At 37.6% G+C, this 14,707-nt stretch overlaps 1 protein-coding gene across 1 annotated transcript in view; it reads left to right on the top strand.

Annotated features, from left to right (window-relative positions):
* uxs1 (UDP-glucuronate decarboxylase 1) overlaps positions 1-14,707 on the top strand; it is a 145,678-nt gene that overhangs the window by 17,511 nt on the left and 113,460 nt on the right. Inside the window, exons 2-4 of the mRNA XM_028800679.2 lie at positions 2,501-2,528; positions 5,037-5,085; positions 14,578-14,621. Of these exons, the coding sequence (XP_028656512.1) occupies positions 2,501-2,528; positions 5,037-5,085; positions 14,578-14,621 (121 nt within the window). The remainder of the gene's footprint in view (positions 1-2,500; positions 2,529-5,036; positions 5,086-14,577; positions 14,622-14,707) is intronic.

Below are 14,707 nucleotides of genomic sequence, written 5' to 3'. Positions count from 1 at the left end.
CGCTATATCCTAACTACAGGGTCATGGGGGTCTGCTGGAGCCAATCCCGTTCAACACAGGGCACAAGACAGGAAACAAACCCCAGGCAGGGCGCCCCACACACACACACACACACACACACACCAAGCACCCACTAGGGACAATTTAGAATCGCCAATGCACCTAACCTGTTTGTCTTTGCACTGTGGGAGGAAACGCATGCAGACACGGGAAGAACATGCAAACTCCATGCAGGGAGGACCCAGGAAGTGAACCCGGGTCTCCTAACTGCGAGGCAGCAGCGCTACTACTGCACCACCATGCCGCCCTGTACCATTTATTAGAATCTAAATTTAATTTGTTTTTCTTTGTATATAACTACATACTTAATATAAATGTTTAACTTGTTGTAAAGCACTTTGAGCTACATCCTTTGTATGAAAATATGGTATAGAAATAAAAATTGTTGTTCTGTATAATACCAGGTATTTGCTGGAGTGGTGTAAACCAAGCCGACACTGGACTCTGGGACAGTGGAAGCATGTCACTATCTGGCAGTCTGATGAATGAATCTAGGTTTGGTGGATGCCCAGAGAATGCTGCCTTTGAGACTGTGTAGTGCCTACAGTGAAATTTAGTGGTGGTGGTATAATGTTTGAGTGGTTTTTTTTTAGGGTTTAAGCTAGGTACCCTGGCTTCAGTGAAGGGTTCTTTTAATGCTAGAGCATATAATAGTATTTTAGGCAATTTTGTTGGAGTAGTTTAGGAATGGCTGTTTTCTTTCCCAGCGTGACTGCTCCTGTGCACAAAGCAAGGTCCATAAAGAAATGGTTTGACAAATTTAGTGTGATAGATCTTGAGTAACCTGCACACAGCCCTGTCAGTAACACTGCTGAAGATGTATTGAAAAATGAATTGGAATGCCAATTGCTAGACAGGTATTCTCATTTAATATCAGTACCTAATCTCATAAGTGCTCTTTTGGCTAAATGGGCACAACATCCTACAGACACACTGCAGTATCTTATGAAAAACCTTCCCAAAAGAGTGGGGTCTGTTATCTGTCAAATGCTTATTAATGTCCATTGTTTTGGAATGGGATGTCAAACAAATTCATATGTGTATGTGTCCAAACATTTGGTCATGTAGTGTTATTTTTAGGTGTGTCCTCCTAAAATGTGAAGTACCTACAAGTATTGTCATTGTCATGTCTTTTTTGATCCATCCCGAAGCAACTCTGCTGTTAGTTGACTGAATTTTTTTGAAGGCTAGTCTTAAGGTCAAGATTAAGTGCATACATTTCATTTAACAGCATCTGAAGGAGCGCTTTTATGAAATCCTGATCTTCATTCACCCAAGTTTTTGACGAGACATGAACATAGTAAATAGATTGTGGATGGGGTGTTGATGGACCATAAAAGATCTTAATGGTTTTCCATTAAAGTCTGCAAAAATAGAGGTCATCCACATTGGGAAGCTACTGCTTGTCCTTGGCAAGTGAAAACAGTTTTTAATAATGGGCCTGTAGAAAATGGTTGTTGCTTCCTGCAACACTCCAAAATTGGGTTGAAGTTTAGTACTCCATATTAAGTGAGATATATTTTATATATACTGTATATTAATCGTAAAGTTTTTATAATCCTTATATCTATATATGGCTTGTACATGACATTTTATATTTCACAAATTTTAATCTTGCATTTATATTCCCAAGCAGCATAGATAAAGCTAAAAGTGTAATGTATTTTATTACAAAATCTATTCCAATATATTCCAGTAGATGGCATATCACAAACATTAAATTTGAATATGTTCAACTGAGTGTAATTGCCGGATTGACAGAAATACATATATTGACTATATTATACAAATACATCCTATTTTTTCTATTTTTTCCTTTATTAAGTTAAGAATTTTTTCAGTTGCTGCAATTTTATATGGCATTGGTTATAGGATTATCGTCAGTAGTGCTAATGATGCAACATTTGGTGGAATGAAAAAGGCATTGCATTTTATTACTACATATGTTTGAGGGGGAAAAAAAGTCATTTGCATTATTTTTCAGTCCCATTGTTGTAGAAGCTCAAAGCTGACACTGGAGAAAATAAACAATTACTTAACATAGGTCATTTTCTTTACAGTGTTTTTCTTTTTTTTTGTTAAATAACTGCCACTGATAAAAAGGATTTTATCAATATTAAAAAAAAAAAAAAATCCATTCTAGCCTGAGTTTTAGAAATCTGCAAGTGGTCACCTAGCAAATGCAAATGTTTTCAAATTAAATCCTTCTCTTCTACATTCAGATGAATTGTGATAGGTGAACTGAATTTTTTTTTACTTTAGCTTACCCACAAATAAGTAGCTTTTTACTTCATTTGTTTTACATAAGGTAACATTTAAAGAGAATTATTTTTATCATATTGATTAATATTATGCATACTTTGCAAAAAAAAAGTATAATCCTTTTACTGATTGTTTTTTTATATTATTGTTCACATCTTGTCTCTTTCTCTTTTTACAGCTGTTTGGGGAACCTATGCCAATATGAGGTAATTTTGTTTTTCTGTAATTGTATTCAGTTTTTAGCATAATTTGTTTTCCTTTTTATGTATTTTTGGTGCTTGAGTGAACTGAACTGAAGATCTGATTTTAAAGTAATAGCTAACTTAAAATCCCTTTTCTAATTTTGAACACTTCTGTCATGCTACTCTATAATCTCAATTTGTTGTTTGTTTAAAAAATATTACCCTTGAATTAATTTTGTTCATTTAGAAAAGCACATTCCCTGGGTATGTATATTGCTGCAATATTGGGTTATGTGGTGCACAAAAGACTTCAAACTGGTTCTGCAGTCTCACACTTTAAAATTCTGCAGAGGGATAGTAACCCAGAAGAAAATATTTACGGCCTTTAATTTTGCCAAGTAGAGACAGGACCAGATAAAGTACTGCTACGAGCCCTAATATACATTTTAATACCTTCATTGTAAAGTGTCTTGAGCATGGGAAAGGCGCTATATAAATAAAATGTATTATAATTATTTTATTATTACATATTTGTTGATTGCTTAATAACAATATTTGTATCCATATAAATTTGTGTTCTTTTCATCATCCGTGTTAGAATAATAATTTGTTTAAAGCTACTTTTGACTAAGATTTTTCAGCTTCATGTTAATGAAAATGTTTCGGGTAAGCTCAGCTAATTTTTATTTGATTCAATGTTGAAAAGAAATTTAGGTCGATCCGTCATTGAAGTAGCACATGGAATGTGGTTTCTTTAAGAAATGGTTTAGGCTTTGTAAATTAGCTCTCTGAACCACCATAGTGTGGCCTTTAGTCTATTGCTTAATTTATAAGAAAAAATTAATTTATGTCATTTGTGGTTCCAACATATTTTATGTTTTTCTTATTGTTCCTAATACACTTTACTTTCTTCCTCATGGTTCCTTTTCAACTAAAATACTGGAAGAACCAATTAGTGTCACCTGCAGTATTCCTCTGCAGCTGCCATTTGGTAGTTCTAAATTTCTTTCTAACGTTTGGTCTTTTGCTCATAAACCTTTTTGATGTGCTAGTGTTATTTGCCTATACAAATTATAGAGCTGCTTTTTCTGTCGCTTTCTTAGGCCCATACTGTTAAACTATAGAGTTCTCTTACATTTCTTAATACCTGTAAACTTTTCAATAATCTTATCATCACGTGTACTATACATTTAATCCTACCTTACACTTCCTCAACAACCTCATAACCTTTTTATGTGTGCTATGCTAAAACACTGAAATTTACTGTGTATTGTGATCACTACATCTGAATAGCTCAGTTATCTCTAATCCATGCATTGTGTCTGTTTTAGTGCAGAATATTCAATCTAGGTTGTTCTTTCCTCTTATTACTGATTTAATATATTGAATTAAAAGCAAACACTGACTATCAGTTACTATGCTTTGCTTTCTGTAGTTTTTTCCAGTTAACATTTTGGTGAATAAAGTCTTCATTAGTGTAATATTCCCATTGAAGTCTGTTTAGGTGATATTATTATAGTATTTTTTTTATGTTGAAGTAGCTCCAGCGATCTCAGCATTTTTCATATTTCACTGTCATTACATTTTATATTTGGATTGTCTTTAATTTTATTTCCTCATCACTATGCCCTGGTAAATGCTGCTTTGCATTACATTTTTATTTATAAAATATCTTGCACTAGGGTACATTACATAAGGTTATATACAAACACCAGTATAAGCATACTGCACGATAATGTGCAGTGAATACACTTGACTTATAGTTTTCATACTCATTCTCTGTACATTTAGCATTCATTTGCTCAGAGGGTGTGGCACTTGCTGCTTCGTGGGCAGCTCTTGTTTTCTCCACTCTTGCGGCCCGCTTCTTCTCTTCTTCCATTGGCATCTTTTCGCGTTAAAAACCGATTAAGTCAGTGTTTCTGTTGTAATTAGTACATTTTTCTTAATTTTTCACTTAAGCTGGCACTTAAGTCTTCAATCTGCCTCAAGAATGATTTAAGATATGAAGAGGTAGGGGAAGTGATGGCGAAGGTGGTAGGGTTGAAAATGGCGCCCATATGCATGCACCGCATGGTCGCCCCGGTGCCCACTGCCGAGAGTTGATTGTACAATAAAATAAAAAGAGTAATAAAAATCATCACCCCGAAAGCGAACAGTAGAGGTCACGTAGTATATGTGTACCAAATTTCAGGTCAATAGGTCAAACGGTTTGTGAGCTACATGTGATTTAAAATCCTAGACAAATGGACAGCCACGGTAGCGTATTCTATAAGAAGACAAGACTACCATATTATTCAAAAGAGCTCTCTAAGTAATGTAAATGGTATTCTATAATGATTTAACTTGTTTGTTTTTAAATTATCTCCTTCCTTAGTAGGCAACATGTGGAATACCCTTGTTTCAATAAAAATATAAGTTAATTCTTCCTTCTGATATGTTACTGTGCTTGTATGTGGTGATGATATTATGTTTTTTGGAGAGTGCAAAATTCAGACATTCATTTTCAATTGTGTCACTTATCCTTAACAGATCACTGCAAGAAAATGGAGAACTGAAGATTGAAAAGAAAATTGAAGAGGTTGGTTTCTTTTTTTCAAAAATTATATATATGTAATCAGTGCCATAGCTTACTATAACCATGGTGCTTTATATTTGTATAAGGTGTATATTAATTCTTTAACTGACCTAAATGCATTTATATTTGTAAGTTGTACAATTTTTATGTTTGTAAATCCAACTGACTAACATATGGTGATAAGGATGGATGCCTGCATGTCAATTGAAAGTACAATTAGACAAGTAGAGTTTTCTTGTAAAAGATGCCTTTTTAGATATGTTTGTATATAATATGCAAAGCATGTATTGCAAAAGCCGATGTCTTTCTGTCTGACCGCATAAAACAACTCGGTCCTCTGTGGACCAGTTTTGTTGTGATATGGCACACTTATTCTTTAAAGAATTTTGTCAAGACCGTTAATTGTTCATTTAGGTATCTCAAATACATCAAGCAGAATAAAATTTTTAAAATTTCCAAATTTCCCATTGAAAATCATTAATTATTTTCAAATGTATGGGGGGAAAAAAGTGCATCTGCATATAGACCAGGCCAGGACTCTTTTCCAGACCAGTAAGCTGAAGCTCTTAGATAGCAGAAGTAACCGTGACCATTTTGGTGGCTAGTAGTACAGTAGTACATTCCAAGAAGTGTGTGATTTAATGAATAAATAAAACAAAAGACACGTTTGACCAAAACTCCTTGAAATTCTTGCTGTCTGTGTACATTTCAAAAAAGTCAGTATTGTTATACACAAGACTGTAATCATGCAAATCTTACCAAGAAGTGTGTGATTTAAAAAATAAATAATAAAACAAAAGACACGTTTGACCAAAACTCCTTGAAATTCTTGCTGTTTCTGTGCATTTCAAAAAAGTCAGTATTGTTATGCACAAGACTGTAATCATGCACATCTTAGTGTTATGTATAATGCATATTAATCTGGATATGCATGATAGTGATATTTTGAAATTAAAACAAATAAATAAAACACGTGTTTAATGGATATTAGAAGAAAACTACAGTACATTACTGCTCAAAGAGTACAGTGTCCTCATATTCTGTAAATCCAAGCCAGAGAAGAACAGTGAGCGGTAAATGCAATTACTTGTGTGTGTATGTATAGCAAACAAAAGTACTGGAAGTTTAATTTTCTATCACTAGTAGAGGGGCCCAAACCTAGATCAGAATGTCTTATTGCTCAGTACAACTGGGCATACTCATCAGTTTCATTTAAGAGGATTGCCTGTGAATTGATGCTATTAAATTTTAGCAGGCCAGGATGCTACACAGTTAGCCTCCATTTATGTTTGGAAATGTTATTATTCACACATGAGCAGAGTCTATTGCGCATATATTATTTGGGAAGCCTAAATAACATTATCCAGTGCAACTAACAGAACGTTCAGTAATAAACAGCCAAAAAACACCCTCTTTGGTTGTGTGATTGTGCAAAAACTGCTTTAGTGCATGGGCTACACTGTGAACATCCTGGCACACTGATGCCTTTCAAAGATTCTCGGTATTGCTAGTACTCTGTAGAAAAGAAGAGCGAATTGATTCAAACTGTGTTTGCAATGGTCAAATGTTTTGCCGCAGTAAGTTGAATTGGTAATTTCTGGCTTAATCAATGCATGCAAAGTTGGATCTTGCAAATCTATAATCATTGGAAAATGCCATGGGGTCTGTGATGCCTTTAAACAGTATTTTTTTACTGGTGGTTTAAAGCCCAAAGTACAATCCAACCATCCTTGTCCTTTGTCAAAGAATGGGTACTTAATAAATGATCCTGCAGGGTTATTGAAAGAACTTTTAATTTTTATTAATTGAATCTAACCACACACTAGCCTTTCATGACAAAGAAAAACCCTGCACTGGCTATACTATTACAGGGTCTAAGAGACTCATTCTCCTAGTTTGCTTTAACATCTTCTTTGTTCAGTAACTCCCGTTAGGGGTCGCCACAGCGGATCATCTTCTTCCATATCTTTCTGTCCTCTGCATCTTGTTCTGTTACACCCATCACCTGCATATCCTCTCTTACCACATCCATAAACCTTCTCTTCGGTCTTCCTCTTTTTCTCTTGCCTGGCAGCTCTATCCTTAGCATCCTTCTCCCAATATACTCCGCATCTCTCCTTTGCACATGTCCAAACCAACGCAATCTCGCCTCTCTGACTTTGTCTCCCAACCGTCCAACTTGAGCTGACCCTCTAATGTACTCATTTCTAATCCTATCCATCCTTGTCACACCCAATGCAAATCTTAGAGCTGGAGGTAACCGAGTTAAAGATATTATCTCCTGCTTTCTGGTCAGTGCCACCGTCTCCAACCCATATAACATAGCTGGTCTCACTACCGTCCTGTAGACCTTCCCTTTCACTCTTGCTGCACAAATCACTCCTGACACTCTTCTCCACCCATTCCACCCTGCCTGCCCTCTCTTTCACAATCTCCATTACTCTGTACTGTTGATCCCAAGTATTTAAACTCATCCACCTTCGCCAACTCTACTCCTTGCATCCTCACAATTCCACTGACCTCCCTCTCATTTACACATATGTATTCTGTCTTGTTCCTACTGACCTTCATTCCTCTCCTCTCTAGAGCATATCCCCACCTCTCCAGGGTCTCTTCAACCTGCTCCCTACTATCGCTACAGATCACAATGTCATCAGCAAACATCATAGTCCACGGGGACTCCTGTATAATCTCGTCTGTCAACCTGTCCATCACCATTGCAAATAAGAAAGGGCTTAAAGCTGATCCCTGATGTAATCCCACCTCCACCTTGAATGCATCCGTCACTCCTACTGCAGACCTCACCACTGTCACACTTCCCTCGTACATATCCTGTACAACTCTTACAAACTTCTCTACCACTCCCGACTTTCTCATACAGTACTCCTCTCGAGGCACCCTGTCATATGCTTTCTCCAGGTTCACAAAGACGCAATGCAGCTCCTTCTGGCCTTCTCTATATTTCTCCATCAACGCCCTCAGAGCAAACATCGCATCTGTGGTGCTCTTTCTTGGCATGAAACCATACTGCTGCTCACTAACCATCACCTCACTTCTTAATCTAGCTTCCACTACTCTTTCCCATAACTTCATGCTGTAGCTCATCAATTTTATCCCTCTGTAGTTACTACAGTCCTGCACATCCCCCTTTTTCTTAAATATTGGCACCAGTACACATCTTCTCCACTCCTCGGACATTCTCTCACTTTCCAAGATTCCATTAAACAAATCTGGTTATAAAAATTTCACTGCCATCTCTCCTAAACACCTCCATGCTTCCACAGGTATGTGATCTGGACCAACGGTTTTTCCATTCTTCATCCTCTTCATAGCTGTCCTTACTTTCTTCTTGCTAATCCGTTGCACTTCCTGTTTCACTATCTCCACCTCATCCAACCTCTTCTCTCTCTCGTTCTCTTCATTCATCAGCCTCTCAAAGTACTCTTTCCATCTGTTCAACACACTCTCCTTGCTTGTGAGTACGTTTCCATCTTTATCCTTTATCACCCTAACCTGCTGCACATCTTTCCCAGCTCGGTCCCTCTGTCTAGCCAATTGGTACAGGTCCTTTTCTCCCTCCTTAGTGTCCAACCTCTCATACAACTCATCATACGCCAATTTTTTAGCCTTCACTACCTCTGTCTTCACATTGCACCTCATATCCTTGTACTCTTGTCTACTTTCTGCATCTCTCTGACTATCCCATTTCTTCTTTGCAATCGTCTTCCTCTGTATACTCCCCTGTACTTCCTCTGTCCAGATGTCACACCAAGCACCCTTCTTGCTGTGACCCTTACTATATCTGCTGTAGTTTCCCAACTGTCTGGTAATTCTTCACTACCACCCAGTGGCTGTCTCACCTCCTCCCTAAACTCAACCTTGCAGTCTCCCTTTTTCAACATCCACCATTTGATCCTTGGCTCTGCCCTCACCCTCTTCCCCTTCTTGATCTTCAACGTCATCCTACAGACCACCATCCTATGCTGCCTAACTACACTTTCCCCTGCCACCACTTTGCAGTCTTCAATCTTCTTCAGATTGACTCTTCTGCATAGAATGTAATCTACCTGTGTGCATCTTCCTCCACTCTTGTACGTCACCCTATGTCCCTCCCTCTTCTTAAAATATGTATTCACCACAGCCATGTCCATCCTTTTGGCAAAATCCACTATCCTCTGACCTTCTTCATTCCTAATCTTGACACCATACCTACCCATCACCTCCTCGTCTCCTCTGTTCCCTTCACCAACATGTCCATTGAAATCCTCTCCAATCACCACTATCTGTCCCTTGGGTACCCTGTTCATCACTTTATCCAACTCACTCCAAAAATCTTCTTTCTCATCCATTGCACACCCAACGTGCGGGGCATATGCATTAACAGCATTCATCATCACACCTCCAATTTCCAGCTTCATAATCATTACTCTGTCTGACACTCTTTTTCACCTCCAAAACACTCTTGACATACTGTTCCTTCAGAATAACCCCTACTCCATTTCTCCTCCTATCCACACCATGATAGAACAATTTGAATTCACCTCCGATCCACCTGGCCTTACTCCCCTTCCATTTAGTCTCTTGCATGCACAATATATCAACCTTTCTTCTCTCCATCATATCTGCTAACTCTCTCCCCTTACCAGTCATACTGCCAACATTCAAAGTTCATACCCTCAGTTCCACTCTCTTTACCTTCCTCCTGCCTCCAGACACGTCTCCCCTCTCTTCTTCTCCTTCTTATTCTTCTTCTTCGGCCAACAGTAGCCCAATTTCCACCAGCACCCTGTTGGCTAACAGTACTGGTGACGTTCGTTGTTAACCCGGGGCTCAAACGATCTGGTATGGAAATTTGTATTGTTGTCCACATATTGATTTGGCAAAATTTTACACCGGATGCCCTTCCTGATGTAACCCTCCCCATTTATCCGGGCTTGGGGCCTGCACGAAGAAACTCAACTGGTTTGTGCATCCCTAGTTTGCTTTAACATGTTTGAAAGAAAACATTCTCAGTCATGTGGCAACACAAGAGTCCTTTTTTTGCGGAAAAAAACCATTTTGTTTTAGGATGGGAATGAAGTAGTTAACGAAGAATGGATTACTGCTGTTATTTATTTTTGTCTGAATCCATTATATTAGCTTACCTGTGTTCCAATGGATTCACTATTAGTTGCCCTTAATGCATAATTTGTGTCTGACATACAAGGTATCTGTTCAGTTTTTCTTAACACAATTAAAATACATTATTAAAATGCACCTCCTTAATCAATTCATGTCTCAATGTGAAAGTTGCAAGAACTGTTAAATCAGCGGTTCTACAATATGCTAATTGTTCCACTCACTAGTTTGACTCCTACTAGAGAGTGTTTTCTGTAATTTGGTACTGATATTCTTCTTTAATTTCTTCTGCTCCTTCTAGACTGGTCTTTCCCAGACTTTCAGATGGAGTACCACTGTACCCTTTTCTTTTTTAACTAGTTGAAAAGCCTGCTGAAGCAGGTGAATGTATATTTTATGGTCTTTTATTATATTATATGGTCCTGGTTTCTATCATGAATGAACGCCAATGACACTATTGGTGCTTGCAGATTCCGTGATGCTGCTTCCGCGAGACATTGCTGCTCCACCTCATAAAGCATTTTACATGCTTCAGCAAAAGGATTATTGTTGCTCATGAATGAACTCAGCAAGGTCATGAGGTTGGGGTTGAATTTAGAGTTCTCTTTGATTTGCATTCTTTGTGCAGACGCCTCATCAAGATCAAGGATATAAAGTTGAGCAAATCGATGATGATCATCATTTTCAGGATGTAGAGCCCCAGATCTGTGATAAATCTGTCCATGAATACGAAAGCAGTAGGGCCCATATCCGGGAGGAGGAGCAATTTTAGCACCCATTGAAGCAAAGGCTAATGCACTGTTAAATGACCTTATGTTGTTCATGAAGTTTTTTGAGTGTTCGTGTTGTCCCGTCATGAGGCACTTCAGTAAAGCAGATACTCGTATCGGAGATAAACTCACTTTTCCTTTGTGACAACAGATGTTAAACAGTTTATCTGCTGGTTGTTCAGCAGAGAAATGTTTTGCACCACAGAATGTGCACAGTAATTGTAAATTTCCACAAAAATGTTGGTCGATGTTGTCCTCAATAACAAATGTTCCGGTGGCTGCATGAAGATAGTAAGGTGTAGGTAATTGCGTGAGTGTTGCTCTATGATTGCGGTCTTGTTGGTGTCGTCTTTCGCATCAACGGGATGCTTCCTCCTGTGTTGCATTTGCTCTGTGATTGCGGTCTTGTTGGTTTCGTCTTTCGCGTCGACGGGATGCTTCCTCCTGTGTTGCATTTGCTCTGTGATTGCGGTCTTGTTGGTTTCGTCTTTCGCGTCGACGGGATGCTTCCTCCTGTGTTGCATTTGCTCTGTGATTGCGGTCTTGTTGGTTTTGTCTTTCGTGTCGACGGGATGCTTCCTCCTGTGTTGCATTTGCTCTGTGATTGCAGTCTTGTTGGTTTCGTCTTTCACACCGACGGGATGGTTCCTCCTGTGTTGGATTTGCTCTGTGATTTCTGTCTTGTTGGTTTCGTCTTTCACGCTGACGGGATGCTTCCTCCTGTGTTGCATTTGGTTCTTGAGTGTGGTCTTTTTCGTTTCGTTGACGTTTCTGTTCGGAAAAGACCGCTTCTACCGGTCTTTTGCGAGGCATAATCGTCTAAGGTTTAGGATAACTCATTCACTATTGTGAGGAAATGAGGTACTTTACCTGGAATGTGTGGCACTAAACTCTTGACATGTGTACAGTGATCCCTCACTATATCGCACTTCGCCTTTCGCGGCTTCACTCTATCGCGGATTTTATATGTAAGCATATTTAAATATATATCGCGGATTTTTTGCTGGTTCGCGGATTTCTGCGGACAATGGGTCTTTTAATTTCTGGTACATGCTTCATCAGTTGGTTTGCCCAGTTGATTTCATACAAGGGACGCTATTGGCAGATGGCTGAGAAGCTACCCAACTTACTTTTCTCTCTCTTGCGCTGACTTTCTCTGATCCTGACGTAGGGGGTGTGAGCAGGGGGGCTGTTCGCACACCTAGACGATACAGACGCTCGTCTAAAAATGCTGAAAGATTATCTTCACGTTGCTACCTTCGTGAAGCGACATGCTGCACTGTGCTTCGCATACTTAAAAGCTCAAAGGGCACGTATTGATTTTTGCTTGTTTGTTTTTATCTCTCTCTCTCTTTGTCTGCTCCGGACGGAGGGGGTGTGAGCTGCCGCCTTCAACAGCTTTGTGCCGTGGTGCTTCGCATACTTAAAAGCAAAACAGCCCTATTGATTTGTTTGCTTTCCTCTGTCTTTCTGACATTCTGTGCTCCTGACGCGCACTCCTTTGAAGAGGAAGATATGTTTGCATTCTTTTAATTGTGAGACGGAACTGTCATCTCTGTCTTGTCATGGAACACAGTTTAAACTTTTGAAAAAGAGACAAATGTTTGTTTGCAGTGTTTGAATAATGTTCCTGTCTCTCTACAACCTCCTGTGTTTCTGCGCAAATCTGTGACCCAAGCATGACAATATAAAAATAACCATATAAACATATGGTTTCTACTTCGCGGATTTTCTTATTTCGTGGGTGGCTCTGGAACGCAACCCCCGCGATAGAGGAGGGATTACTGTACAGGTATTCCGGAGGGCCATTAGAATACGATACGATTCAGTAGTCCAATGTTAACAAAAATTAACCAAACGTTCTCAACAATGTTAACATTATTTTCTAAACAAATATTAATCACCTGGCAACGCAAAACAGTCCCATGTTTAAACAAATTGTTATCATCACCTAGCCACAAAAGGTTTAAACAAATTGTTATCATCACCTAGCAACGAAAGGGAGACGTACGTACGTATGTACGCATAGGCATTTTATTTTTAATTTTTAATTCCATTCCCTTCAGTACAGTAATTTAACTCTTAATTTAATCAATTTTATTATTGTTTTGTTGTTGCTTGCTTTCTTTGTGCCCATATAAAAATTCTATGTGTGAGCGTTAGGTTATGGTATATTCCTAGAAATGGTTTTGTTTTCCAAAACTTATTTAATATTTTAGTCTCTTTTTATTTTCTATTAATGAATATAGATGTGAATCTTTGTGGACACTTACTCCTTTGTATTTGCGTCTTTTGTTTTTAAATAAAAGCCTTTGAAAGGGATTCCACAACTAAGTTTAGGAAATGCTGTCACAGAGCAAGATATCCCTTTCATGACTTGTGTTCATTTTGCTTTTTGTAAAAGTTAATCTTCTCATCACCAGATTATTTCCTTAAATTGTGAATTACCCCTTTTTATATCTAATGTTTATTTTTGAATTGTAAAAAAGCAGATATATTCTGATCAGGTGCAGTTGATCATGTATCAATAGTTAAACATGTAGAATTCTTAAAATTTTTGTTTTTAATGTTGGTGTTAAATCTGTTAACGTGAAAGAATCAGTGACAAATCGGTTACAAATTAGTGGCAGGTGGACATTTAACTACAGAATTAACCAGTTCATTAGTGATGTTTTTACAGTATATGTAAATTACAGACAAAGATAGTTAACTATTGCTGTTGTACTTTTAGGCATTTCCTTAGCCCCATTTTATTTTTATAGGATATCTTATTTTTGAAAAGATTTTGGAGGGTAGCATATACTGTATTTGCAACAGTCTCTTCAGATCTTTTAGAAACAATGTAGATAATTTTAAAAACAACTCAAATAGTATACATAAACAACCAATATAAAGATATTACATGCATAATCACAAATCAAATTGTTTTAAGCTTTCATCTTGTAGGGTTATCATTTCTTAACTTTTTTCCTTATGGGACCAAGTTTTAAGTATGTGTGAGGAGACTGCAGTCAGCATAAGTGATCTAGAACTATAAATGTTTTTTAATATGAAAAAAACTTTGCTTGGTTGCTGGATCTGTTTGTCTTAACATAAAACCGATTACCCTGTTTATTTTATTGCTAGGTCAGCATCAGTCTTATGAAATTTTATTTGTATGAGATTCAGCAGGCAGTAATGGTCATTCCCAAGAGTCTTGCACAGAAATAATTTAATAAATGCATACTTAGACATATTATTCAATAATTTGAATAATATGTCTAAGACTTGAAAAGACACCATTTTTGGATTTCACTCTATGTGAATAAGTAAGAATATACATTTTTGAGAATCTTTGCCTTGATTGACTTAAGTTCCATGCTACAATTTGGAAACAACCTTAATAATATACTGTTTCTGTCTGAAAAAGCAAATTAAGGAAGTGGCAAGGCAATCAATTTTTGAAGTGTCTCATTTTATTTACTCTTCCTTTGCTTACTGTAAAGGTGATAAACAGTACATCAAATTAACAAAAACAATAATGTAGTAGTTTCTGTTTATTATATTCAGATATTCAAAACCTTGCAATCAATAATTTAAACAGTAATATTGCCCTTTTATTTTGCAGGTAATTGCACCTCTTCGAGAAAAAATTAGAGATTTGGAAGTCAGGTAGGTTTGCTTACAGAAATGTTTACAGGTGTGGATAGTCGGTAGGTATAAGATTTATGTTCTTGTTAAATTTGATCTAGAGATGG

The sequence above is a fragment of the Erpetoichthys calabaricus genome, chromosome 4 (genome assembly GCF_900747795.2).
Source record: "Erpetoichthys calabaricus chromosome 4, fErpCal1.3, whole genome shotgun sequence".
Lineage (NCBI taxonomy): Eukaryota > Metazoa > Chordata > Cladistia > Polypteriformes > Polypteridae > Erpetoichthys > Erpetoichthys calabaricus.
This window is presented reverse-complemented; position numbering and strand designations above follow the sequence as displayed.